Source organism: Poecilia reticulata, chromosome 6, assembly GCF_904066995.2.
Source record: "Poecilia reticulata chromosome 6, P_reticulata-male-v2, whole genome shotgun sequence".
NCBI classification, from domain to species: Eukaryota; Metazoa; Chordata; class Actinopteri; order Cyprinodontiformes; family Poeciliidae; genus Poecilia; species Poecilia reticulata.
Genome location: NC_088835.1, coordinates 22933466 through 22959735, shown reverse-complemented (window position 1 = coordinate 22959735; position 26270 = coordinate 22933466). Strand labels below are relative to the sequence as shown.

The 26270-nt window shown below is 37.6% G+C and overlaps 2 protein-coding genes across 4 annotated transcripts; one reads left to right on the top strand and one right to left on the bottom strand.

Annotated features, from left to right (window-relative positions):
* Positions 1 to 1988: 1988 nt before the first annotated feature.
* slc28a1 (solute carrier family 28 member 1) lies at positions 1989 to 10451 on the top strand. Its single transcript, XM_008412321.3, has 18 exons — positions 1989 to 2125; positions 2378 to 2457; positions 2538 to 2614; positions 2914 to 3005; positions 3292 to 3481; positions 3591 to 3732; positions 3963 to 4076; positions 4691 to 4765; positions 4852 to 4932; positions 5052 to 5132; positions 5269 to 5394; positions 6560 to 6690; positions 7762 to 7930; positions 8056 to 8253; positions 8707 to 8788; positions 8903 to 9001; positions 9087 to 9192; positions 9346 to 10451. Coding segments are annotated over exons 1-18 (1965 nt in total). The 5' UTR covers positions 1989 to 2124; the 3' UTR covers positions 9467 to 10451.
* On the bottom strand, positions 10447 to 25765 carry alpk3a (alpha-kinase 3a). 3 transcript variants are annotated; one of them, XM_008412323.2, is made up of 15 exons: positions 25663 to 25765; positions 25106 to 25417; positions 24741 to 24773; positions 24285 to 24406; positions 23699 to 23816; positions 21333 to 22638; positions 14692 to 17137; positions 14356 to 14503; positions 13733 to 13860; positions 13608 to 13643; positions 12917 to 13191; positions 12754 to 12842; positions 12453 to 12670; positions 12307 to 12355; positions 10447 to 12218 (listed from the first exon to the last, which is right to left on the bottom strand). In XM_008412323.2, the coding sequence occupies exons 2-15, from the start codon at positions 25243 to 25245 to the stop codon at positions 11900 to 11902; spliced, it is 5427 nt and encodes a 1808-aa protein (XP_008410545.2). In that variant the 5' UTR covers positions 25246 to 25417; positions 25663 to 25765; the 3' UTR covers positions 10447 to 11899. The 3 variants fall into 3 exon arrangements, with proteins under 3 accessions (XP_008410545.2, XP_008410546.2, XP_017160569.2); XM_008412324.2 differs by lacking the exon at positions 24741 to 24773; XM_017305080.2 differs by lacking the exon at positions 25663 to 25765 and having other exon boundaries at positions 25106 to 25626.
* Positions 25766 to 26270: the final 505 nt, after the last annotated feature.

Sequence of the window (26270 nt, the reverse complement as noted above, 5' to 3'; positions counted from 1 at the left end):
ACCACAACACGTCTAGTTCCTTGGAATCAGACAAAACAAGATGTATCACACTATGGAAAAAAATACCCTGCTCGCAAAGTCAGCCACTATTTATGACATTAGGCCTATATTACAAATAAATTAATTCATAGTAAAGTAGTAATATCCTAATTTTGTCTTATTTGTTCTACTGTCTCGTCTCTTTTTGTGTCCATTGGCTCGAGTATTTACAGTTTCAAATTGTTTGTAGCTACATAATTTAGCACTGATAATGAAAAACATATTTAAAATTACCCGACCTGAGTTTAATGGTTCTGTTGCTGAAACCTTTAACGGATCATTAAGCTCATGTAATAGGTTTAAGCATTTCAAAGGCTCTCTAAATATTAATCAGACACAACTAAGTGGCACTTTCTAAGCTTCGACAATCATTTAATATATTCTCCCAGACTGGCATGTGTCCACATTGAGTGTTATGAACCACGGTAAAACCGCATTTTACAACAAAACAGAATTTTATGAGGTGTAATAATGTTTTAGAAACAGTTTAGAAACAATAAACAGCTATGCCTTGAACAAATGTTCACACACCTTGAACTTTTTACATTTTATTTATTTATTTATTTTTGCTAATTAACAGCTACAAACCTTTACAGTGTTTTAATGTGATGGACCTACAAAAGTAGCACTCAATTGTCAAGTGGAATGAATGTTTTTGTAACTTTGATTTATTTTTGACCAAAATTATTCTGCAAAATGTACAGCAAATAACAATCTGAAAAGTGTGGTGTGAAGTTGTATTCAGATCCTTGTTGTAATAGTCTTGCTGCAAATTTTTTAAGGTATGCCTTTACCAGCTTTGTTGACGTTCTTTTGCATAATAGCTCAAGCTCCATCGGATTGAACACAGGATGTTGGTGAACATCCATCTTTACCTTGAAAACGCTCAGTCAGATTTTGGTCGAGGTCATTCTAACACACAGATTGTAGCTCTGGCTGCATCTTTAAGGTTGTTATCCTGTGAATATCTATCCCAGTCTCAAGTCCATAATAGGTGTTCCTCATCAAGATTAGCATTTGTTCAGCTCCACCCCTCTTCTGTTTCCCTCTCACCAAGAAAAAACATCCACAGCAAGATGCTGCCACTACCATGTTTCACACTGGGCATGGTGTGCTCAAGTTAGTTTTCCATCAATCAAATCTCTGAAGTACTGAAGTAAAATTACCAACAAGTGGACACTGTTTTATTAGCAGGTGAAATAAAACAATTGTAGAATAAAGTGTAAGAGAGACTCAATACATGCCACACCTTTCAGATTTTTACTTTGAGAGCACCGTCCATCCACTTCACAGATTTGTGTTATTTTTGAATCACTACAAAAACTCATAATAAAACGCACTGAAGTTTATGATTGTTAACATATAAAAAAATTCAAAGCATGCTGAAGGTTTGTTACAGACTGCTGCAATGTATTCAAGTCAGCTGACCAGTAATGTCGCTACTTATTGTTTCAGTCATTTCATTCCAGTGTTTTCATATTTTATCTGTTCTTATTATGTATGGTTTTGTAATAGAGTGCAGATACACTTGAATCACTGGCAGCATACTTTCAATTATCTTCTGACATTCCCTAAAAATAGGAAAGTAAATGTTTCTTGTATTGTATTCCATGTAATAAAACTGTAATAGATTTATTTAAGAACCTATTGGCATTTCTACTTTTTTTATCGACCCCACCCCCCCACCCCCAAGAAAAGAAGTCTGTTATAGCGTGTCATGGGTGTATCCCTTCAAACTACTCCTTCAAAACTAATCAACCAACTAATATCAACTTTCCATGATTCATCATTTACTTTTCATCTTATCATTTGTTGTTTTAGTAATTTGCCCAGTTAAAAACACAGTCAGCATGATGTTTAGTCATGTGTTGCTTTGTAAGCTTCATTCTGTCATTTTTGCCAAGTGACGCTGACTCCAACCTCTGACTCGCACCTCCTCAAAAAGCAGTAAAAAAAAAAAAAAGAGAGAGAAAAGAAATCATGTCTGTTAATTAATAATAGCATGCTTCCAGGGCAGAGTATATTTCCTGGTGGTGTGTTTTACAGTCCAGCATTTGACAGCTCGGTTTGGGAGGACACAGAATAAGTAAGCCATTAGCTCTGTTTTTTTTTCTTTTAATTAAACATTGTATTAGTATTTAGTAAGTATTTTCACCTGGCTTTTTTTTTTTGGGTTGCATGATAACTCTAAGGACTTTGCATTGCAGGCTTTATTTTGAAACTGCTTTATCTCGTAGAGTTCACAGAGGCTCAGCCTAAAAAAAAGCATTCCTGTGTGTTTTCAAGTTGAAGCCGCTTTTCACGCCGGCTGCTGGTAAACAATGATTCTGTTTTTCAGTGGACGAAAACAGTGTCAAGCTTAAAAATCTAAGCCAAAACCCTGAAAATGGCATCGACAATCACGCTTATGAAGCTTGGGTAAGTAATTATTTCACTATCAGTCAAAGAAAGTAACACCGTATTCTTTTTCCTCTCATAAAATGCCTTTATCTTGCTAGGAGGATAAAACTACTGACACAAACAGCATCAAAAGTCAGCCTGAAAAATCAGGAAAGAAACTCGGATCATACTTCAGGTTTGTCAGATTATGAAATTTAAGTTTTGTGTTGCTAAAATAGAAACTGCTTCATAATTAGCGAGTCCTCCTGGATGAAAATGTTTATTATGAAGTCTAGTTCACACTTTTAGCACGTGGCTGATTTTATATATATATAAAAAATCTGCACAAGTTTTCTGCATTTCTGTTGCCTCATATAACATGAACGGCTAAGTGCAGTACATCCAAATCACGAAAACTTAAATCACTGAAGAGAGACTTAAAGAAAATGTAACATGCTTGTGTTTTTAGTTTGTTTTATTTGTTTAATCTTTCAGTAAGGTTTCCAAGCCAATTAATGCCACAGAGCGTTACGTCAAGGATCACTCCACAATCTTTAAGTACATTGTGCTGGGCATACTCGGAGCAGGTAATAAACAAAGTCTATTCATTTTGCAGAGATTTATTCGGTAAGACAATGTGATTAAAGTACCATTGGTGGAACTGGTTCTGCCTAACACAACAAGCTAAATGATTCCAAGTCCTGCTATTGTACTGTTTTTAAAGTATTTAATAGTTCGGTGGTATTTGGAATCCGCTGATGTGGTACTTGTCATAGTAAAAAAGTTTGAAAAGTAGTGCAGAAAGGACTTGTGCACATGTTTATGTCTAGTTCAGTTATGACAAGTAGCTTATTTTGTACTTCTTCCCTGCAGGATATGTGGCGTACTTTATTGCCGCCTGTGTGCTGAATTTCCAGAGGGCCATCGCTCTCGTAGTCCTAACTTGTCTGGCAGTTGCTGCCGTGTCATACGAACTTGTGAAGAAGTACCAGGGGAAAAGCATCAGCCGGTTTTTCAAGCCCGCAGTTCGACGCTTCAAATCCAACCTGAAATGGCTAAAATGGTGAATAGTTTTAAAGTCTTTAATCCCAATGTAGTCTGTGTTAAATTAGCCCCCTTAACAATGACACGTGTTAAACATCGAACGCATGCTGCTCTTTTGTGTCTGGCAGGGTTTTCATCCTAGCAGTCGTGGTCCTGCTTGTGGTGTGGCTCGCTTTAGACACGAGCAAACGTCCCGAGCAGCTTATCTCATTCGGAGGTGTGTGCATGTTTATCGTGCTTCTATTCCTCTTCTCGGCTCACAGGGCAATGGTGAGTTCGCTTAGGCACGCACCTGCTCTAATCAACAATGAATAGTCTTTTACAGCTCTTTTGAAACACGAGCGGCTTCTATCAGTCACGTTTTCTGTTTCGCAGAGACCTTGGATATCACTGAGCTCGGTTGCTCTCGTGATTTAATGATTCAGCTGAAGTGCCTCCCTGTTTTAAATGAACAAACGCACTCTAATAAAGTGGTAAAGATAACAGCTTTGTTTTTGTAGATCTCATGGAGGCCAGTGTTTTGGGGTCTGGGACTGCAGTTCTGTCTTGGACTGTTTATTATAAGAACCCAACCAGGTCTTGTAGCCTTCGACTGGCTTGGAAAACAAGTGCAGGTATTACTTTGTTTTCGTGGATTAAATAAGTCAGTTAAAGCAAATATAGAAGCAATGCAATTTTTTGTTGTTGTACATTCACAAATAGGCTTAAGCTTTCCATTAATGTGCAAAAAGAACAGTTTATATTATAGACAAACAACATTTTTTAAATAAAATGAATAGCTACATTATCAGTATTAATAAAAGTATTCTTTTTTTTATATATGTCTGAATGTGTGCTTCTATTTTTCTGACAATGTTCCCACTGAGTGACAGAGATTTTTCTATTCTCAAAACATGTTTCTCTCTACTACACGCTTTCTTTATATGATAAACAGAGTTAGTGATGTAATAGTTAACTAAGTGAATCTACATACACTCTTATCTTCAGCAATTTTATTGAGCATCCAGGCCTAAGTCAGCAGAAAATGAGCGCACACACTTGCCTCCTAATTACTTTTTAAAGTGTGCTTCAACTATCTACGCAGCTGTAAATTAACTTCATGTGATAAAACAGAACAACTACCTGTCATCTTCCTTCATGCATTTATAAAATTAATAACAATTTTAAATAATTTACCCCTGTTTTTTTTTTATTACCTTTCTTTCATTTGCACACCATATGATCACAGATTTTCCTTGACTACACCAAAGAGGGATCATCGTTTGTTTTCGGTGACCTGATTGCCAACATTTTTGCCTTTCAAGTGAGTGTGTAGCAAAATTCAAAAATATGAGCACTTCAAGTACCAAGTGCTGAATGTACTGAACTAGTTTATGACTTTCCTGTCAGGCTTTGCCCATCGTCGTGTTCTTCAGCAGCGTTATGTCTGTCCTTTACTTTCTGGGTGTAATGCAGTGGCTCATTTTAAAGGTAAAAGAAAATGTTTCTTGTAGACTCACACACATTTCTGTAGGTCTCTCTCTCTCTCTCTGTGTGTGTGTGTGCTATAATATACTGTAACTCGGAGCCATGTGTTTTTGTCCATGCAGATCTCATGGGTTATGCAGATAACGCTGGGAACCTCGCCCACTGAGACCTTAAGCGTGGCAGGAAACATATTTGTTGGGCAGGTATGCTCTTCATCATTTTTGCAACACTTTAAAGGGAACAATATTAGTTTGGCAAGCAAATCAAGAATGATATCAAATGTAGGACAAAGTTGAAGTTTTCAAATATGCCTAATTGTTGTTTGTGTTTTTGCATTAGACTGAAGCTCCCCTGCTGATTCGCCCCTATTTGAAGGACATGACCAAATCAGAGATCCATGCCGTTATGACTGGTGGTTTTGCCACTATTGCAGGCAGCGTCATGGGGGCGTTCATCTCATTTGGGGTGAGATTAAGATCTTCACATGCCAGCATATTGCAGACACAGGAAGGTACCAAATTAAAATGTCCCACCTGTTCTCATAAAAAAAAAAAATCCCTTTAGTCTGTTGCCCATTAAATATTTGGAATGTTGGAATGTATTTTCTATACAAAAGGATGCTGGCAGTTATAGTAATACAAAAGTAAAAATATAAAGGAGGTAGGGAGTGAATGAAAATATTCAAATGTAAATTCGTAAAAGGCATATTCAAATAATTAATTCAAACAAAATTCTTTTCAACTCAAGCCTGAGTTGAAAAGAAAAAAAAAAACTTCATCACCAGATTCTTGATTTTCAACCTCAATGGACTTATTGGTTTTATCATCACTTCACAAAGGAAAAAGAACTATTTAAATACACCTTTAAAATTCCCAAAATAATACGACATTGACATTCTGGCAATAAGATAAGAAAATATGAAGGTCATACTATGATCACTAAAATCTTGATTGGTCTTTGTTGCCTTAAGCAGAATACTCCCAACTCGCTGTGCACAGGAACAAATTGGGAGTGTTCTGACTTCAAAAGATTGCAATAAACTCAGTAGGTGCAAAAAAAAAAAAAAAACGGTCGAAAAGGTTAACATAAACTTTCATGTTTTATGAAACATGAAAGGTTCATGAACCACAGAAAAACTTTTTGTGCTGTACAAATTATTCTCTCCTCCCCAGAGGAAGCTTGTAAACTTAAAAGAGCAGAAGCCTGTGTTCCTGGCGGCTGAGTTTGTATTAAGACTGAACCACATTGAAGCAGTTTCGATGATGTGTTGTGCTTTTTTCTTTCTTGCACAATGACAATGAAAGGAATTCAGATTTGTCTCTAATGTTCAAATTTGCTGCAACATACTGGGAGATGATTTAAAAGACTTCAAAGTAAACGTTACATATGCAAACCTACCATCGCTTTCTGAACATAATATGTGTTTTATGCTATCTACCTCTTAAAATTTAATTGAACATGAGGAAAATGCTGACAATGTGTAATATTTAGAAAAAAAAATGCTGGATTTTACTGATGTCAATCTATGTGAAATAATATAATTAATACGCGGAAATGTTCTTAAATTTAGCAAAAAGTATCAAACCCCGGGTAGAACATGTTGAGTATCTGCAAACTTGATCTTTTTCAGATTGATGCGTCTTCGTTGATATCGGCCTCTGTGATGGCCGCACCGTGTGCTTTGGCTATATCTAAGCTGTCCTATCCTGAGACAGAAGAGAGTCGCTTTAATTCAGACAAGAACATCAAAGTGGCTGCTGGGTGAGTTTGCACTTTCAAACCATTCTACTGTGTTGTGAAATAGTAATCATCACTGTTATTAAGTCATGAATTCCTGAGCAACACCCAAACCCAAACCCGATTACTGCCTGACCTATGTACTTTGGTCAGACAGTCAATCTGACAACATTAAATGGCTGAATAATTCTCAAAAAGCCCAATTTTAACAATTCCTAGAATAAAGAAAGAAAAGACAGTCAATCTGTGAAGAGTTGCAAAGCTTCATTTGGTCACAATGAATCATTGTCCTCAGTAGAGGAAACATTAATTATTTACTCAAGTTACTCAAATCCAGTAAGGCACAAAATGTGCCAGAATAACATTTAAAACATGACAGACCATCCTTGTCTTAGAGTCACGTAGAGTCATATTTAATGTAAGAAAGAGACTGTGAGGAAAATGACATGTGTCAAAGGGTTCCACGGTGAAAACCACACAAAAGCTCATCTCACATTTCCTTAAAAAAAAAAAAAAAGATCTGGAAGATCCCAAAGAGAATGTTTTGGAAGATGTTGTGTAGATTAATGAGAGAGAAGTGGAAGTCTTTGGAAGAGGTGCAGGACATGGCAGAAGTGTCAATTCTGCTCTTTGCTACAAGTTTGTCACTTTATCCTCAAGCAAACATGAGTTGTGCAGCAGGATAATGATCTAAAGAAGTCAAAAAGTTGCAAACAGAATTGCAGAAAAAAACTAAATAAATAAATGAAGTTCTCACAGTGATCTAGTCAAAGTCCAGTTTTGGTGTGATCTTTCAGAGGGCATAATGTCAAAGGCTCATTATCATTTATCACCAACAGCTGTTGCCACCCAGGGTTACCTCTTTAACTTTAATGATAAAGTAAACATCACTGAAAAACTATCAGAATTTTCTGATTCTGAGATATCTTTGATCAGAATGAATTGTTTTGATCTTTTTTTCACCATCTAAGACATTTATGTGTGACACCAAAAAGCAAAAACAGGCAAAATAAAGGTGCAAATATTTTTTCACAGCACTGATTTAGTTGTTTGCTTTGTGTGTAAAATTGTTTTACAATTTATTTATCTTTGTAGAGATGAACAGAACATTTTGGAGGCTGTTAGCAGCGGTGCATCTGCATCTATAGGCCTTGTTGCTAACATTGCCGCTAATCTGATAGCATTTCTCGCCATCCTGGGCTTCATAAATAGCGCGTTGAGTTGGCTTGGAGGCATGGTTGGATATCCTGAAATCACATTTGAGGTAACAGAAGCTAAACTTGCTACTTTGCAGTTAATTATTTCAGTATAATTTAGTAATTTAAAAAAAAGAAGGTGCAAGCAATCAGGTATATATGTAATTATTTCTTTGTTGCTGTTTGTTTGCAGTTAATTTGCTCATACGTGTTCATGCCCATCACCTTCATGATGGGAATACCATATGATGAGAGTTTCACCGTGGCTGAGCTTATAGGTACAAAGCTCTTCCTCAATGAGTTTGTCGCTTATCAGAAGCTGTCGGAGCTGAAGAGCAACCGACTCAGTGGGATTGATGAAGTGATTGAAGGCAAAAGAATGTGGATATCTGTAAGTATTACAGGTGTGAGTCAATAAATCATAATATCAGAAGTTAATTTATTTCAAAAAGTAAAATCCATATATTATGTAAGTTACATTTTTTATATAAAGTGACATACTTCAAGCATTTATTATTATCATTTATTTTGATAATTATAATTTATAGCTAATGAGAAGCCAACATTCTTAGAAGCATGTAGCATTATGTAAATCAATATAAAAAAGTTTTTTAATGTAGATATATTATGTTTGGGACTACATATCGATGTTGAAGACTGCTGAATTGACTGTTGTTCATCAGACACAATACTGACTGTTAGAGAATTTTTGAGAAAAAGCATTTCCTTGATTTTTAAATTAATTTGAACGCATTTCTAAGAACACGGGGCAAAGAAACCGGAAGGAAAACAATGTTAAAGCGGCAAAAAAATAAATACAAACAACACGATTCTCTCGTCTCAGGTCCGTTCGGAGATAATTACAACTTATGCTCTCTGTGGATTTGCCAATTTCAGCTCACTCGGTATTGTGATTGGAGGCCTGTGTGAGTATCTTTGTTTTATATTTTCACGTTGTTGTTTTTTTTTCCCAACCCATAATTGAGTCTTTGTTACAGTAATATTTTCGTTTCTTTCCTTTTCTCACATTATTGTTATAGCTGCCATATGCCCAGCAAGAAGAAGTGACATCTCTGGTCTGGTGGTGAGAGCCATGATCACTGGGACTTGTGTGTCTCTAGTCAACGCTTGCATTGCTGGTAAAAGTCAAAAAATGTGTTTTTGTGCAATTTCAGAGTCTGCTTCAAGCCAATGTAATAGACCAGACATAACTTTGTTTTCCAGGACTCCTCTTTTTCCCCCCACTTGACTGTGTGGAGTTGTTTAAAACATCTGCCTTCGTTGATACTGATGAAAATATCAAAAAATGCTGTCAAGACTTATTTGAAAGGTACACGTTTCTATTTTTATTTATGTAGTCCTTTATGATACATATATACCTGATTGCTTGCGCAATAATAAAAATAATAACAATAACAATAATTAAAAAAAACGGTTGTATGATACACCAGATTTTTTCTTACATTTCTAATTTGTTTTGCAGCACCATAAACAATGGCACCATATGGTTTGAGGAACCATGGAATACTGTTCAAAATGTCACATTATTTTTGTCAAAATGTTGCCAGTGTTGTAACATTAATGATGTGTCAGGTTGTATGTAGACATGGCCAGCACGAGGAAAAAAAATCCTCATGAAGTTTGCACTTGCAACCTTTTAAAGCTGCTAAGCTTCTTATAGCAAAAAAAAAAAATAAAATCTTTGTAAGTTCCACCTGCTGATGAAGAAGCAACTGTAATTCAAAATTTATGCCAAAAAAGATCAAAAATGTTAGAAGGCATTTTGTGTGAATCTGTTTTAAGCCGGTTTGTATTATTTTTAGTTGAATGGATGTTTTCTTTCAAAAGGGAAAATATGCGTTCATCTGTTAAGGGCGTCAAAAGAAATATGAAACAAGTGGTTATGTTAGTTTCTTTAAAAGTGTTAAATTACAATGCAAGTGGTCTTTTCTTTTTGTTGTCAAAAAGAGATGAAGAGAAAGTTGTATCAGACTTGATTTCCTGTTAATTTTTAAATACATGTAAATACACATATTTCTGGCAAAGACAAAAGAAAAATTGGTCTGACTTTTCATATTGTTAAGAATAATCTTAAAATCATCTTAAGCAATTACAGATGGACAAGAGCATAAAAAGATCAAATAACTGCTTAGTTAGTATTTTGTTAAATTTTTTTGCTTATTCAGTTTGTTTTTTATTACAGGTTTCTGATAAGAGTCTGATTACAAAAACATGCCTAGTTTCAGCTGGTAACTAGCAAATTTATTTTGATTATTTTTATTTTCTGCATGCAGAAGCTTTTCTATGTAAATGTACATATGTAGTAGAAGACATGAGAAATGTAAAGTTTTTAATATTTGACATAGGAAATATTTTTTGATCTTCTTTTTATTAAAGTTACTGTAATTTAATTTATTTAACATAAGTGAAGTGCTGGTTTTTGCTTCAATAATTTATTAAATCCAAACTCTGGTGAGTGTAAAAAGGTTGAATTAAAGTGTGAAACAACTTTTAATACTGCTGATGATTGCAAAAGTTGAACACAAACTTTTAAAAAGACTTGTAAATAAAACTAGTGCTTGGATATGATTTTATGCATTTATTTAAAAAAGAAAAAAATACATCAGCCGACATTCTGTAACATACCTAAGAGAGCACTCAGTGCAAACAGTCAGTTTTCTACATCTTTCCCCTCAAGAATATTAAATTTTTCTTCACACAGATGTTAGAGTTTGTCCTTTATATGTACACATAAAAACAATATTTTGCCTCATTTAAAACATTTCCCCAGTTGTTGCGCTTTCTGGAAGTATTACAGATTCATGCAGTATGAAGAAATACTTAGAAATTTGAAACTTCATTAATCATTAGCACTGAACCCGTTCCAGAAATTCCTGCACATTTCTATTTTTTATGTCAGTTTTAAAGAAAAGGTTTTAACTAAAAATTGGTCAAATTTCTAGCTTCCCTTTTCTAGTTAATCTTATTATTTAGGATAAAATACAGGAACAGGAATCAAAGGGTTCTTAAAAATTATTTCTGCTATTTTGTTGCTACTTTATTACTCAGCTACATTTCACAAGTAAAGCTAATACAACACCTTTTTACAGCTATTGGCACTACAGGTAATGATTTGTAAAAAATCATAAATTCTGCTTTAATTGCAACAACATATCAGGGATTTTGTCAAAACAATTATGCTATCACAATGAAATGTGAATTTAGTTCAACACATTTCATAATTTTTTCACAACAGTCATCATAAACATGGAGAATATGATTTTCTGAACATTCACTGGGATTGTGTTACATTCAAACAATGATTTGCAGATCAATTTGCAAAAAACATGACCTCAAATTCTGCAAAAAGTGATGAAACATACTGACTTGTAATAAATAGACTATATATATATACATATATATATATATATATAGTAATTACAAAGCCAAAAGCAAAGTGCCCAATGAAACCTTTAATGCTGATTTTCCACAGCATGTGTTGGACTTTGGTGTGTAAAGAAATTAAACAAGATGCAATGGCAGCTTTAAGTGTACTAATATTTTTTCTCTATACAATCTACATCACAGATGTACACACTCAGTAATAATACATACACATTCAGTGGCTGCGGTCAGGTACAGTACAATTTAGACTTTTCATTTTAAATACCTCTTTGCTGTATTATTTGGCAGAGTTTTGCTTGGAAACACTATTCTTTCCACTCACTAAGAAGATAAGACTCTTGGGAAACTGTAAAATATTTACTTTAATGGTTACAATAGTTTCATTGAGATTCTTAACAGGAAAAGACTCTGTTGTATTGCACCTTTGACTTATGAAATAAAGGAAAGGAATTACTTCAAAATTGAGATATTTAGGGGATTCCCAAGTTTCTTCACAAGCAGGATTTAATAACTCTTGGTGTGCTAAGCCTTTACTCTTTAAGGTCCTTGTCTTTTTAAGCCTTGAACTAGAGACGGATCGTATATCTCATTCTTCATCGTGATGGAATCAAATGAAAGTCTCGTTTCCTACCTCAGGAAAGACTTTCTGTGGGCTTTTGTTTCTCATCTGAGTTACTGTTATCCGTTTCTTGAGCTTTTCTGGCTATTTTTGGGCTAACGTTGTTCTTTCTAGACATCTGTGGGCTTTGCCCTTTTTTCTGCAACTGTGGGCTGTTGGAACCTAGCTTTCGGTTGAGCAGGGGGCTTCTGGAGCCCTTTATCTTGGCCGGTTGTTGCAGATCTGTTTTGAGCGCTCGAAGCCCAAGAAGTCCACAGTAGTAGTTGCATTGATGATGCGTCACAAACTGGTCAAATACTTCCGGAGAGCCGCATTCAGTTAGTCCTTGATATCTGAAACACGGGAGGAAAATCTGGTTTTGCATTTTGATTTCGAGGCAAGCAATCAGAAACATCTGCATATTGAGAGGGAGATACGAACCCTTTCGACTTGGTGGCAACTTTAATATTTGTCATTTTTGTTTCAACACCTACAAAAATAAGACGATATCAATAAATATTTTTGCATTAATCACAAATTGCGTCATTGATCACTTTTTCCTTAATAACTTTATATGTGTGACTTACCTTCCAGTTGAGTGACCAGCAAATTCCCATGTGTCCACTGGTGGATCCAGTGCTGGAAGGTGCAGCATTTCTGATCCAGCTCTGAAATGTTTTGTGAAAACAGCTTGCCTTTGAGATCTATGGTACAATATTTCCCAAAGTCTCCTGAAAGATCAGTCTCCACTGTGGCATACGGCACAGAGTTTGCAGGGCGGTGAATTAGATATCGAGGGATAACTCTGCAAGAACCAAGATATGTTACTAGGGTTATCAAAAGTAGTGTATTATAGTTTTATACTTCAGTTGAATAAGCAGTACTTACTCTAATGACAAGCCGAAGTTTTCATTTACTCTCGCTTCAGCTGCAAAAATTTTACAGTATTCTCGGATCATGTCTTGGACTTTACACTCCTTTAAAAAAAAAAAAAAAGTTGTTTACTATATTTTGCCTAGATTTGTCTGATTGCAGTTTGAATTGCACTCACTTGCTTTGCAATGTCCAAATTTCTCTCTGCAAGGGTGCTCTCTTGTTTGGTCCCGTAAGCGATGGGATTTCTAATTTTAATGATACAGGTGCTTCCAGACTCAAAGATGGGATCCAGGCCATAGATAACCTTCACCCTGCTGGCTTTGTGAGTGCAGCCCTCCCCAACGTGGAAAGTCTCGGTAAAAATGCGACCAAAGTACTTTTCCCCCCAGGTGCCGCTGTCTGCCAGGCCTTTGGTGAACACCAGTGGGGTCATCTCGATCTCCTCTCCAACTGGAGAAAATATAGAGGGGAGTGTTTTATCATCCCTTGCAAATCTACTCAATGTTTCAACATTTTGTCTCAATACAACAACAATGCATCAGTGTATTTTATTGGGATTTTATTTAATAAACCAAAGTGTTTGATAATTGTTCTTTAAAAAATTATTTTGCAAATCCAAATCTGAAGAGTTTAGGTTATTTCTAATCACCCCTTTCTACTTCACTAAATGAAACCCAGTAGGCTATAAAATTCTGTAGTTACATTTTTAGTAAACTGAGTCCCCCCTGTGTGTATTTTAATCTCAGTATAAACAGACCAAGGAACACAGATGGGCTTAAAGTAGGTTTAGGTTAAAAAAAACCAACAATAATGTATTTTCTTTCTAGATTTAAGAAGCAGCTATGGCACATAGCAATGAAAAGTACCTTCCAAGTCCTCCTTGAGTAAGAATTCAGACAGAACTGCAAAACAAACAAACAAAAAAATGGACAAAAAATATTTTTTAATTAAATTGAATTGCATAATTTAATCAATGGATTGCTTTTCTTACTTTCTTCACTGAGCAAAAAGTCAGTTGTGTCGGTCCCATATTCATTACTGATTGTACACCCATATACTCCGCAGTCTTGGCTTGATGCATGCACAATAGCTAGAGCCACTTGGCTTTCATCTCCTCCACTAAGAGAGAAAAACGAAACGAGAGCCTCGTTAGGTTTACATTCAAATTCATCAAAAATCCACAAGGTGTCACTCTAAGTAAGAAAATCACGTTATGTGGAAGCAGTCTGCTGACACAGCAACCGGTAGCACATATATAGACTTTATAATGGACCCATGAGACGGGAAAATATTGTGTCAGATTACAGTTTATGTGTCTAGCCAGAGAATCACCTCTCTGTGCCATGGCTGTGGGATTCACAGTCACATGAGCTGGTCAACTCTGCAGTGAAAATATGAGGATGACAGAGGACCATAGGGGCTGGGGTCAAAATAATACTTATTTCCTAATTGTCTTGATTTTACAACTTGTCCGGCTTTGATCGTCAAAGATAGTGTAAATAATAGTGGAAAGCTGAATTAAAATTCAGTTTGAGTCTTTAATTTATTTTTAGTATGTCTAAAAAATTTTGTGGTTTGACCTGTGCTGAAAGATCTGTGGGTGGGGGGGTTTACCTTCTCTTCATCTCTAGTATTTCTTCCTCATCCTTGAACCACTTAATGGTGGAGTCACTAAGCACATTGAAGAACTGACACCACAGTTTCAGGTGTCCAGAAGCGTCTGGGAAGGGCTCTCCTCTGGTCTTGCGGATTACTTGGGGAGCTGGTGAGAAACGGTGTACTTAAAATCAATAAACACTGTTAAAGTATGCGAAGAACTTATTGGGGATTTCCTTCCCAGGACGTATTTTATTGAATGTTAAATTCTGAAAAACAAGTTGACCTAAAGCTCTTCCTAGATAGCTACATCTTTTTCTAGGACAAAATAATGAATGATTATTGATTATTTACCTTTCAAAGGATCTGTCTTCTTTCCAGATGGTTTTTCCTCTACCTTATTGCTGGTTGGTTCTATGGTGGGAGTCTCCTCCACAACCTTTGGCACTTCCAATGTAGCCTTTCTGCGACTCATCAGTGGAGAGCGCCTCTCCATTGGAGGGGTTTTCTGTCCCGTGGAGGCTTGTAGCAACGCAGCTCTGCGAGCCTGGCTTGGCGACATGTAGGGACTTTCCTTCTTGCCCTCTAGCACACTAAACACTGCTCCCTCCAATTCTTCTTCTCTTTTTGGGATAAAGATTTTGCGCCGAGCTCCAGAGGCCAACTCCTCGGGGGTGGCAGAACGTATGAGTGTCAGGCTGTCCCGGCGCTTAAGCCGGGGGCTGCTCTCACAGGAGAGAGATGATGTTGGTGTCGACCCCCCGCTGAAATCTTCATCTGCCTTGTCGCTTTGTCGATCTTCTACAGAGATTGCAGGCACATTGCCTGTAGTCTCGTTGTCCAAGTCAGGAGCTGCTTTGGACATAAATTTGCGTAGACTGGATGGACTTAAAGATGGGTATGTTGGGGGCTTAGAGCTTAGTCTTTCAACAGATGGTCTGTTTTTAAGAAAATCCTCAACAGAACTCTCTCTTTTGGCGTCTTTTGGGGACTTTTGCTTCAGTGATTCAGGAACAATACTGTCATCTGTTGGTTTACTAAAAGTTGGCATACTGCCACCAACTTTTGACATTAGAGTTTCACCAACCATACTTGGTGTGTTCTCTTTTAGGCTCTTATCAGAGATTTCCTTTAAGTCTTTTTTTCTTTTAGGTATTTCAGGCCTCTCGCTCAGGTTTTCAGCTACACCTTGCTTTGTTCCCTTTGGTGTGCTAGCTGAAGTTTCGGTTTCTGTCGTCTTGGTGGGAGCAGGTGGTTTAAGCTCAGCTTCGCTTTCATGACAAGAGACTGATATTGGTGGAACCACAAACAGAGTCTCTGTTTGAGTTTCAAAAGCCTTTTCTGTCCCACAAACACTGCTGACACCCAATGCATTACTCTCCAGATCATCACTGCAGGAAACATTTATAACAGGAATTGAAGCATATTCCATGAGAGGAAGCTGTGCACTGCGTTCGTGCATTTTTTGAGCAACTTCCTTTAACTTTTTTGTAGGTGAGAGGTCATCGGTATGCTGCATTCCTCTCTGCGTGGGGGCTGTGCCTGGGAAATCAGCCACGCTCCCTTCTTGGATTCCTGTCTTTGACTCATGAGTTGCATCATGTTTTTGCAAATCTTTTAAGCCTGGCTTGTTTTGAGCCAAAATACTTAGAGGCAGAGTGCACTCTTTCAGATCAGATTCCATTGTATTGATGGTTGGAATTATAAATTCTTCGCTCATGTTCATCTCTGGCACAGGCAGTTTGATATCTGGGATGTCTTCAGTGGTAGATATTTGGATTGATGGGATATTTACCGTGCTACAATCATGCTCAGCACTCAAAGCTAAATTGTTGCTTTTTCCATAAGAAGTTTTACTGTGTTCCTCTAGAGCGTAAGCATTATTTGCATTGTCTTCTGTTACTACAAGTGTCTTTGGTTCGCTCAACTCTTCGTCATCCAGTCTTGTGTCTTTTATTGACTCTAGCTGTGAATTTTCACTCCTCACTTCTCTATTATCAACTTGTAGAGACAATTGCTCTTGTGTTTTTAAGCTGTTGCACCAATTCATTTTCGCATCATCCCGTGAGGCAGAACTGTATTTCTCTTTAACCTCACATATCTCCTCGAAATTTAAACTGGGTAAGGTTTTACGTTGGTGGTCTTCTGCGATTTCCTCAGCCACAGTGGCTTGTTCACGTTGACTTTTTAGGTCACCCATTTCTAAACATTGTGGGACTTCAGAGGGCGGATATGCAACATTAGCTTCCTGAATTAGCGAAGCGCATTTGGCCTCTTCTTTTAGATGATCTTTCTCTGCACTGTAAGCTACCGTGGCAGGAAGAGCAGGCGGCCCCCTATTCGGTGTTTCAGATTCACACTGCTTGATTCTGTCTTCTGGAGAACAGGCTGATATATTTGTAATGTCAGGTTTGTTTATATCCAAGTAGGGTTGTTTGTTTGATTTCACTTCAGCTTTTTCTTCCTTAGGTAGCCTGTGGGAGGAGTGATACTCTTGAATGTCAGGCGTTTCTTTGTCCACATTAAGAACACTGACCTCCTCCTTTTCTAAAGTTTCCGTAAGTGCTACTCCAGGGTTATGGTTTTCTGTTAATGAGATAACACTTTGAGATAACGTGCAGTAATCTTCTACCTTAAGAAGGGTGGGTAGAAGGGAGTGTTCTTTTTCTTTTTGAGATAAAGAGTCTTCTCTCCCAGAATCTGGATTAGGCTTTTGAAGAGCAAGCGGGCGATCTGTCCCCTGATGTTGTGGTAGCTCTTCTTTTAGGACTGAAACTATTTCTGAGTCTTTCTTTCCTTCCTGTTAGAACATGAAATAAAAAAGTGATGGTATTAATTCTACATCCACTCCTATAGTCTTTCACAGTCTACTGTTTTAACCTTAATTGAAACAGAATTTGCTTGCTGTACTACATACAAACACCTATTATACTACATGCATGCAAGACCTGCTTTTTTCCCCTCAGTCTCTTCAAAATGTCCTTACTGCCTATAGCGCTAGTAAAAAAAAGTAATAAGGATTTTACCCATATTATTTTGCTATTTTGGACAAAACCAGTTAGTGGGTGGCAGCAAACAGGTAGCAGATAAAAAAAAATGTCAGGTCAAATCAAAAACAGGACAAGAAAAGCAACATCAGCAATGCTTGTTTTAAAAACAGTAAAATAGAAAGAGCTGTAGTTTTCGCAGTATGGATGAAGCATCTCTCAGAGACAACAAGGATAGAAAGGCTGTACTACTGTTAAGGTAAAAAAAAAGAAGATTATTCTCATCTAAATAAACAGTATATAAGGCTGTGCATTCAAGCTTTATATTTATGAATTGGCTGAGGTTTCTCCAAAGTCCAAACAACTTGCTTTGCTGATTGGCTGATTGGTCCCTTGTGATGTCTCCCTCACCTAAGAACCTTACAATCTTAGTGAGCAGCTCAATTTGAAGTCATCCCAAAAAGGTTTATCCGACTGGGTCGAAGACCTCTGATACACCCTTTATATTGCGCTGTGATCATTGCGTTTCTTCACATTGTATGCTGCTACATCTGCTTATGTTTGAGTGCAGCTCCAGCAAGTAGTCAAGCTTTTCCTTGACTATTTGGATATGTGCTCAGCATTATTCTGTACTATTTTTAAGCAATATTACATAAGTGATGCAAATTGAGGAACCTGGCCATCTAAGAAACTGGAACAGAACTGACAGCCTGCAGGTATTAGAATAACCTAAGACAAGAAAGTGCTGCTGATGAAAAAGTTGACTTTCAGAGAAAAACATAGGCGTTAACCACAGATGCAGCCCCACAAGCTCGTTCAGTAAGAGACAGAATATGTGGTCTTGCAAAAGTCAGGTACTCTTCAGTTTTATGTTAGCAGTGAAAAAGCTGACAGAGCAAAGCTGGCTCCTAATCTTGGTTCATTTTCCTTTTCACTCTCAGAATAAAATAGGGATAAAACTTAAAATTAGACCAGAAAATACTTTTCTTCAGGCTCCTGAGAGACCAGTAAAAATGTTTACAAATGCCAAATCTTTAATGAGTTTAGATAGCATTTTTATTTGTTCAATTTCTTGTCGCAAAACATCAACTAATTTGTAGATGTATGTTATTGAATTAGTAATTAGGGTAGTTGTGTCTTGTTTTTATATTTGTATTGTGGTTTTCTTAATATAATATAATCTTCGCAAGATTTAGGACTTCATTAGTTCCTAATTATTTTTAATAGCTGTTGTTTAATTTAATGTTCTTAATTCCATATATTTCATGATTTTGAACAGACACCTTCTTTAAAACATTTCTGAGCCAAGTTGTGGGATCATAATATTTTTAAGAAGCTCATTAAAAAGAACTTACAGCACTGACCTTTGATAGTGTGACACATTTAGACCCAGACAAGTATTTCTGTTGTAAATCAACAGAAGCACCGACACTGACAGTTCCTGGCAGACTTCGTATTATAATGCCATCATATACAACCAAGCAGACAGACACAACTCTGGTCATTTAATAAAGCTTATCAGTTATTAAACAATGAAGAGAACAAAAAAGTCACTTTCAAAAGTCAATAAAGTATTAAGTTTTATTAGCTGTCAGTTTATTTTAAGACACTAACCTCATGTCACATGTAAGGTAGTTGAAACCAAACAAGTGTACATATAGAAAGGTCCAATAGCATGTCTAGAAATCTGGATTCAGAAGTTTTTGTTTACTCCAACTACTTTTAATCATTAATCAAAACTTCACAGCTCTAACTTCAACAAATTCAAACAAAACAAAACACAAGCACCACCCCCCAAAAGAACTGCAGCAGAGCTTTAGAAGTCCTTGCGCGCTCAATTAAGTCAGACACAGGAATTCCCCACATTGTAGGCAAAGGTGTGCTGTTTACACAAAGTACTGTGCAGTAAATGAATGACAAATCTATGTAAAAGAAACAAAACAAAAAAATCTGCTGACAGATATTTCTTCTGCCGTCACTAGGTTGAGGAACATAACCTGACTATGACAGACAAACATGAAAAGATTTACTGGTGAAACACACATAACACTTTAAACATCGACATCAATCGTCTTTTAATGCTTTCGGTGTTCCTGCTTGTGGTGTTCACATGTTTCAGTTTTATACAGAAGGCGTCCAGCAGCCACGTGTTTACTCGTGACAACATGCTTGGCTCACAGTGACTGTGAGGAAAACAAGAAGTGACTGCTTTCTGTGGAAAGGGAACTGGTGTCACATTCAGTACAAATTAAGTGCTTCGACACTGCTGTATAAATAACTGCAACAGCCATTTGAGAAAAAAACACTTAGCTCTTTCCGATGACACAATCATAGAAGTCGTATGCAAGCGACTTTGCAGATGTGCGAGTAAACGTATTTACTTCAGTTCCCTTTTTCACAGGACACAGATAACCTAAGTAGCCTGAGCGAGACAACAAGTAAATGTATAATGATGACTGAATTTATGAAGAAAATGCCATTTATGAAAAAACAATTGCCACTTAAACCTGGTCACTGCTTATGTTACCCAGCGCAGCAACAACTGCTATTTATTTATATTGATACATATACATGCTTAAACCTAAATACATATGTTTTGGACTATGAGAGGAAACCAGAATACCCAGGGAGAACCTTTGTGTGCACAGGAACAATATGCAAAATCTATGCAGAGATCCTGGTCTAGTTTATGCAAGATGTAACTCAACAGACATCTTCCAAAAAGCTCCACCTTTTGGGTCACCAGATCTAAATAAAAAATTCCTAAAAGATCATCGTGATATTTTTTAGGAATGTGAGGCAGGTCTTTGTGACCTTTTTTGGTCAGCAATTTTTTTGGTCTTGCAACTTGTAATGGACATCATGGTTTCCTGGAGGCCCAAAGGCTTGTAATCATCATTTTTTAAATTTCTTTTTGATTGGGGCTTTTGAGATCTTTTAGCCTCTTTTCTTGTATTAGTAAGTTCTCTTTAAGTGATTTCTAGATTCTACAGCTCTGGGTGTGGCTAGATAAACTGAACCAGGAATTTCATTCATGACACAAGAGGGCAATTATTTTTTCACATAAAGCCAGACTGGTTTGCAACGCCTTTTTTTCACCAATAAAAGATTCTGCACATACATTTTCACGGCACTTTAAGGCAGTCAGATATGGAGTACAGTCCAAGGTTTAAAAAAAGCACTCTTTGCTTCACTACCTTAAGCTCAGCAAGAACATGCGTGATTGTGTTTCAAGCGTAGCAAACTGGATAATTTGAGAGAAAGTCTTTGATCAAGCGCACGCTTTAAATATAGCAATGTTTCGTCAGAAGTGAAACAATTCTCAAATGAGCAGAGTAAGATGACTAGAGAACTGCCGCCCACCACCCTCTTGGCTGGATGAGGAAAAGGTTTATTTTAGGACACCCAAAGAGGGAAGTGGTTGGGGGTCAGCGAGGAATCTGACCACAGTGACATGGCCCTCCTTTCATGCTGAAACCTGCCCCTAGACTCTCTACGACTCCTTGCCGAACCTGCCCAGCCATCCGCCAAGCAAAGTAATGCGAGAGCAGTTTCAGATGTTCATGTTTCATCATAATCTCTGACGCACCAGTGTCCCAATCAGAAAGGCCGACATCGAAGATATTTCACCTTCTGTCTCGCACTGTGCAGATTTGTTGTCCAATATCCCCCACCCCCACACGCATCAACAGCAAGTTTGTGACAACTTCCCTATTCCACGCTCCACACACGCACACACACAAACTCTCGACTCTGCTCACTCATAGATTACTCACTTTATCAGTAGTATATCAGTGACATTACACTGTATGCCATGAAGTAATTGCATTGTCTAACTTTTTCACATATGAGAGGAAAATAGCAAATGATCATAAATGTCTATGTGCATGATGTGTCCTGGTTACCTGGTGTTAAGACATGAACATAGTGTAGCTCAACTTTCTTTGATAAAATCAACTGTTAATCTGGAAATGGCAGCTAGCTGCCTAGAGAGACTGTCCTACTTACCTCAGGGTGAACTTGAAACCCAGACAATGACTTTTTCTCCACTGGACTGCTCCTTTCTGCTTCTGTAGATTCCTCCATGTCCTCCACAGTCTCATTAGTGTCTTCTATTCTCTTTCCTGCAGATTCATTCACAATCTCAGGAACCGGTTTATGATCTTGTAGTAGACCTGTGTCTACACAGTTAAATTGAATAGGTTCTGCTGGTGCTGCTTGTTGCTTCACAATTTCTGAGGATTCTGGTGCCTTATCTGTCTCCATTGGTACAACATCATTTGACAGGACCTCAGAACTATGCCCTGCTTGCAGCTGAAATGATGGAGACATATCCGGTTCAGGGAGAACTATCGAGTGGTCAAAATATTCATCTTCATTGTCCGTGTACGAGATATTGTGAGAGTCCTTCTTGCTCTTACCAAAGAAGAAGTCCTTAACAGAGTGCAGCATTGAGGATATGGAGGCATGAATGTTATGCTGGTCATGATCCTTTTGACCCTTGCTGTAATGTTTGACTTCTGAACTACTGGGCTTCTGGAGTCTGCTGTGAGTTGTGTGTGCCACCTCTGGTTGGTTTTCCATTTTCTTTTCTTTGTCTATCACTACTTCCTCTTGTCTCCTTTTCTCACTTATGCATTCTTGCTCGTTCTGCTCTTCCATCTTCTCCTCAGTATCAATTCCCTTATTATCTCTTAAAGTAACTATGCTCGTCTCTTTGGCGTTCTCCTCCTGACTTTCCTCACCAGACTGAGACTGAATAGTCTCTGCCAAAAACTGTGCCAAACTGATTCCTCCGTCATATGAATTTTCACCTCCGTTCCCCATCATATGGCTTTTACTAATGTTGGAGTTGATCCCAATATCTACACCATTTGACATCTTTATTCTCTTTTTAGCCAATGTTTCTGCTGACTCCTCCTTCTCCAAAGAACTGCTTATAGAGGCGATGTCTCCTGCATCTTTGCCCTCTGCGATAAGTGTCTTTGATTGAGCTACATCTCCAGGTTGCTCCGCTGTGGCAGAGTTGTTCACCACTGGCTTCTCCTCCAGTGGTGGCACAGAGCGTTTTCTGGATGGATGCTCTGGGCTACTTCGCTGCTCTTCTTTCTTAATATTTTCTTTATTGTCCTTCTTGCCTTTCTCCTCGATGTCCCTTTTCTTCTTCTCTGCTTTCTGCTTGAGTTTAGCAAAGAATCGCTGGTGGATCTTGTACTCATTCATGGTACCGACCTCCAGAACTCCAGAGCAGGAGACAATACCTTTGCTATTGCTGGCTGAAACCTGGTAGATCGCTGCATCATCCAATGTACAACTGCAAAAGAAAATTCCTGCTCTTATATTCTGACGTTTGTCAATGCATCACTCTGAATGCAGGGATTACAACATCTGTATCATGTTAGTGTTGGACTTTGGTGAAATGATGGGACAAAAAACAGCTTTAATGAATTTTAAAAACAGAATTTAGGTCTCCTATTGTTAATTTTTTTAAGTCTAAAAATTCAAAGACATATAACTCCAGTAATATTTGGATAAATATCTCTCAGTGGGTTGTGGAGAAACCTAGATCTTTCTAGAATCATCAACAATCTTCTGGTATGTTTCTTCACTGATAAGTGGTCGCTATTCTAATTAGAAACATTAGAACACAATTATTTGGTTTTCTGTTATTGGCAGTATAATCCACATATTTGTAATTTTGTTGAGGCAGCTCCAGAAGCTTGGTGTTAGTCTGCTATATTCATTCCAAAGCCACTTCTGACCATTGTCCTGTTGGAACACCCATTTGTGTATAAGTCTCAACTCTTAAGCCAAAGGTTGGATGATGAAGATGATGTCATGATCCTGTCTCACCGGCAGCCCAAACAGATCCCCTGCAAGATGCCACCACAAATCTTCACAGCTGACGCACTGTTCTTAGATTTGAAAGCTTCACCTCAACTCCTACAAATAATTCTTTTGACATGGATCAAAGAGCTCAATCTTTGTCTCATCTGTCTGTAAGAGTTTCCCCCAAAGGATTCTTGTCTTGTTAATGCAGGCAGCGACTAATTTCAGGGGATCACTTTTGTAGCTGCTGCTTCTTTATTGGTCATCATGTTAAAACGATGACCAAAAAACAGTCAATTTAAATTAGGTGTACCATTCTTATATACATATACCTGTGCGGATCATGTAACACATATTAAATTCATATATACAATTTTAAATTCATTCAAGCTGCCAGTTGTCTGATCATTCCACCCAGGAAAAAGAATGATTGAAATACATTATTAAAAGTCCAGAATTAAATGTGATTCATGGCAGTGATGAGTATATGTAAACATCTGACTCACTGGCACTCTATATGATTTGGACAAATTCTTTAGACATACTTGTAAATATGAAGAGTGTGAGTTTTCCCATTTCGGTGGATTTCATATTTAGGGAGTCCACAGTAGCGATCCATTTCCATGTCGTCCTTATACCATTTCAGCTCTGGAGCTGGGTAACCTATATTGAAAAAACCCCCAAAACAATTATTAAAGTCTTCACACCTCAAAGTGCTGCAAAACAAATGTGAAATTGTTTATTCAGTCAGCATATTCTCCTGAAAATCTACTTGGTTACATAGTAAACACAACATGGATCTACTTTGTTATTGCCTCTATGAATAATAGAGTCAGCATGTTTCGTGTCTGTTGCATCATGTTGCTGATGTGTCAAACACTTACCAGCTGCTGCAGCCAGATGGTCCCACCCAAACAATCTGCCTGCAGTGAAAAACACCCCGAACAAACCAGCCTAATGTGCTTTTAAATTCAGGATGTAGCTAATGTAAAGCCCAAGGAGTTAAATCCTGCCCTTTGTTTCCATATTAGTCACATCCTGTGTGTTTCTATGTGTTGATCTCTTCAACCTGAGACGTTTCAGTTTCTCAAAAACCAACAAGTACAGACAAGATGAGGAAGCGGCTCTTACCTGATACAACGCAGGTGAATTTCACATTGCAGTTTTCTGACACGGCCTTGGATTTCAGCGTGGTCTCAAAAGATGGCTGTATGTCCTCAGTCAGCTGAGCCATAACACTGCACAGCGTGCTCCTATAGGAAACACGGCCACATTAGGGTCAGTGTCCCACTTTAAAACGGAAGAATAGCATTACACATAATTTCATTCATTAAAGCGACCTCTCCACCTCGGTGCAGTACATTCACGGGGCGCAACATGTTAATGAAAATGTCTAGTAGAGGCGAGGTTGTAAAAAGGAAAAAATGTGACACAGAAACATGTGAGAGATCAAGCAAAACAAAGGTGTCAACTGAACTGAACACTGGGCAGTTAAAACGTGTTGGCTTCATTCTGGGGGTAAACCAGTTTTTGTGGTTAACATGTTAGTTGGGATCTCGGGAGGAATGTTTTAAAGTAGGGAATTACCTCGCTGGTCTGTAGTGAGAATACCTTGAATAGCTATTCAGAAGGAGGCAAATGAAGGAGGGTCAGTGAATAATTAAAATCATCTTAACTCACCTGGCCTGTTGTAACTACGCTCCTCTTAAGCTACAAGAACCACTTTAACTCTTAGATAGTTTGCAATTTAAAACGGAAACTTTTTTTTTGTTCAGCCACTTTAGTTCAGTCTGATAACATTCTTGTGCTGAACATTGCTGTTTATTTACATTTCCACCTACATTTTTTTCTGCAGGTTTTAGTGATTGTTTAACTTGACCCGTCTGACTCAGAGACTACCGTGATAGCAGCAATACAAACAAAGCATTGGATCATAAAAGAAGTCCCCTTACCTGTTTTCAGGCCTAACATTGGACAGATAAGTATTGCGGCTCTCAGATCGGCCATTGGAAGAGCTGCCTTCCTCTTCACTGAAGCTGCTGGTTCTCCCATTGCCAGAAAATGAGCGAGTCATTGGCCTTCTGGAAGTCATTGTCCACTAAGGCAATAAACAAAAAAAGTATATAGAAAAAAATCCCAGATATATAAACCTGTAGTTAAAAAATATACGATGAAGGAGGGGAAAAAAGGGGGGCTCAAAATTAACTGAGCTGTCCATGTAAAAGTTCCCTGGGAAATAAAAAGACCCTCTTCAGCTGAAGGACCTGTGGGTGGAAATAAAGTAAGTTTATAACGCTAACAGAACTTTTTACTCAGAGACAAAGTTTAGACTAAACGTCCTTTGACCAAGCAAAGCTCTTGGATTGAAGTGAGTTATAAATAGTATGCACTATCAAGTTGAACTCTTCGTGGCTAAGGCACAAACATAAAACCAGCTATTGACTTCTGTGTCATAAAAGCAGAGCCAAAGCATTTGTCTCTATGAAAAAGGTTACATTATCTAGCTTACCACTGAGATGTTGTCGGTTTTGCTTTGGGGCCAGAGTGTGTGAGGAAAATCTGTAACCGCCTATCATAGACATGCATGTGTTGCCAGTGGGGGCCCTATTTATAGCAGGCCCACAAATAGGTGCAGGAGAACATCAGATTTTCCAGAACGAGGCTTTGGCCTAAACAAAGAAATTAAAATCAAAAGTCATGACCACGTATACTTTGTCATGGAGATCATTTTTATTTGAAAGTCATCAAGGAAAAAAAGCCGTTGCTTTGTTTGGATCCAACTCTGCTGGCCTGAAGCGATGGATTAAATATACACTTGATCATGTCAGTGGAATAAGGTTCAAAATGCAGCTGCTGCGAGTTAAAAGCTTACATCCAAAGTCTTTCACAGGAATCACTGAAGGACAACACCTGCCATACAAGCTCGCATCAAGAGAGATTACTGGGGAAGGACTTAAAAATAATAAATCAGTCAATAACTGAATTGCTCAATAAATACATATATGACCCTGAGAGGAGGTGTTGTTGGACACATATGTCCAATAAAGCTATTTCTAATCTATGGCACTGTGAAATGTTTTAATTTGTTAAATTTGGTGTAGACAAGGAAAATATAAC

Bases quoted from the DNA above. Each gene is read 5' to 3' on its own strand.
- alpk3a (XM_008412323.2), bottom strand. From the start codon at position 25,245: ATGACTTCCAGAAGGCCAATGACTCGCTCATTTTCTGGCAATGGGAGA. The intron at 14,504-14,691 runs GTAAATAATCAA...GTTTCTCACCAG, and splicing joins GAAGACAGATCCTTTGAAAG to CTCCCCAAGTAATCCGCAAG. The intron at 13,861-14,355 runs GTAAACCCCCCC...TTTCTCTCTTAG, and splicing joins ATACTAGAGATGAAGAGAAG to TGGAGGAGATGAAAGCCAAG.
- slc28a1 (XM_008412321.3), top strand. The intron at 3,733-3,962 runs GTGAGTTCGCTT...TTGTTTTTGTAG, and splicing joins TCTCGGCTCACAGGGCAATG to ATCTCATGGAGGCCAGTGTT. The intron at 8,789-8,902 runs GTGAGTATCTTT...TTATTGTTATAG, and splicing joins TATTGTGATTGGAGGCCTGT to CTGCCATATGCCCAGCAAGA.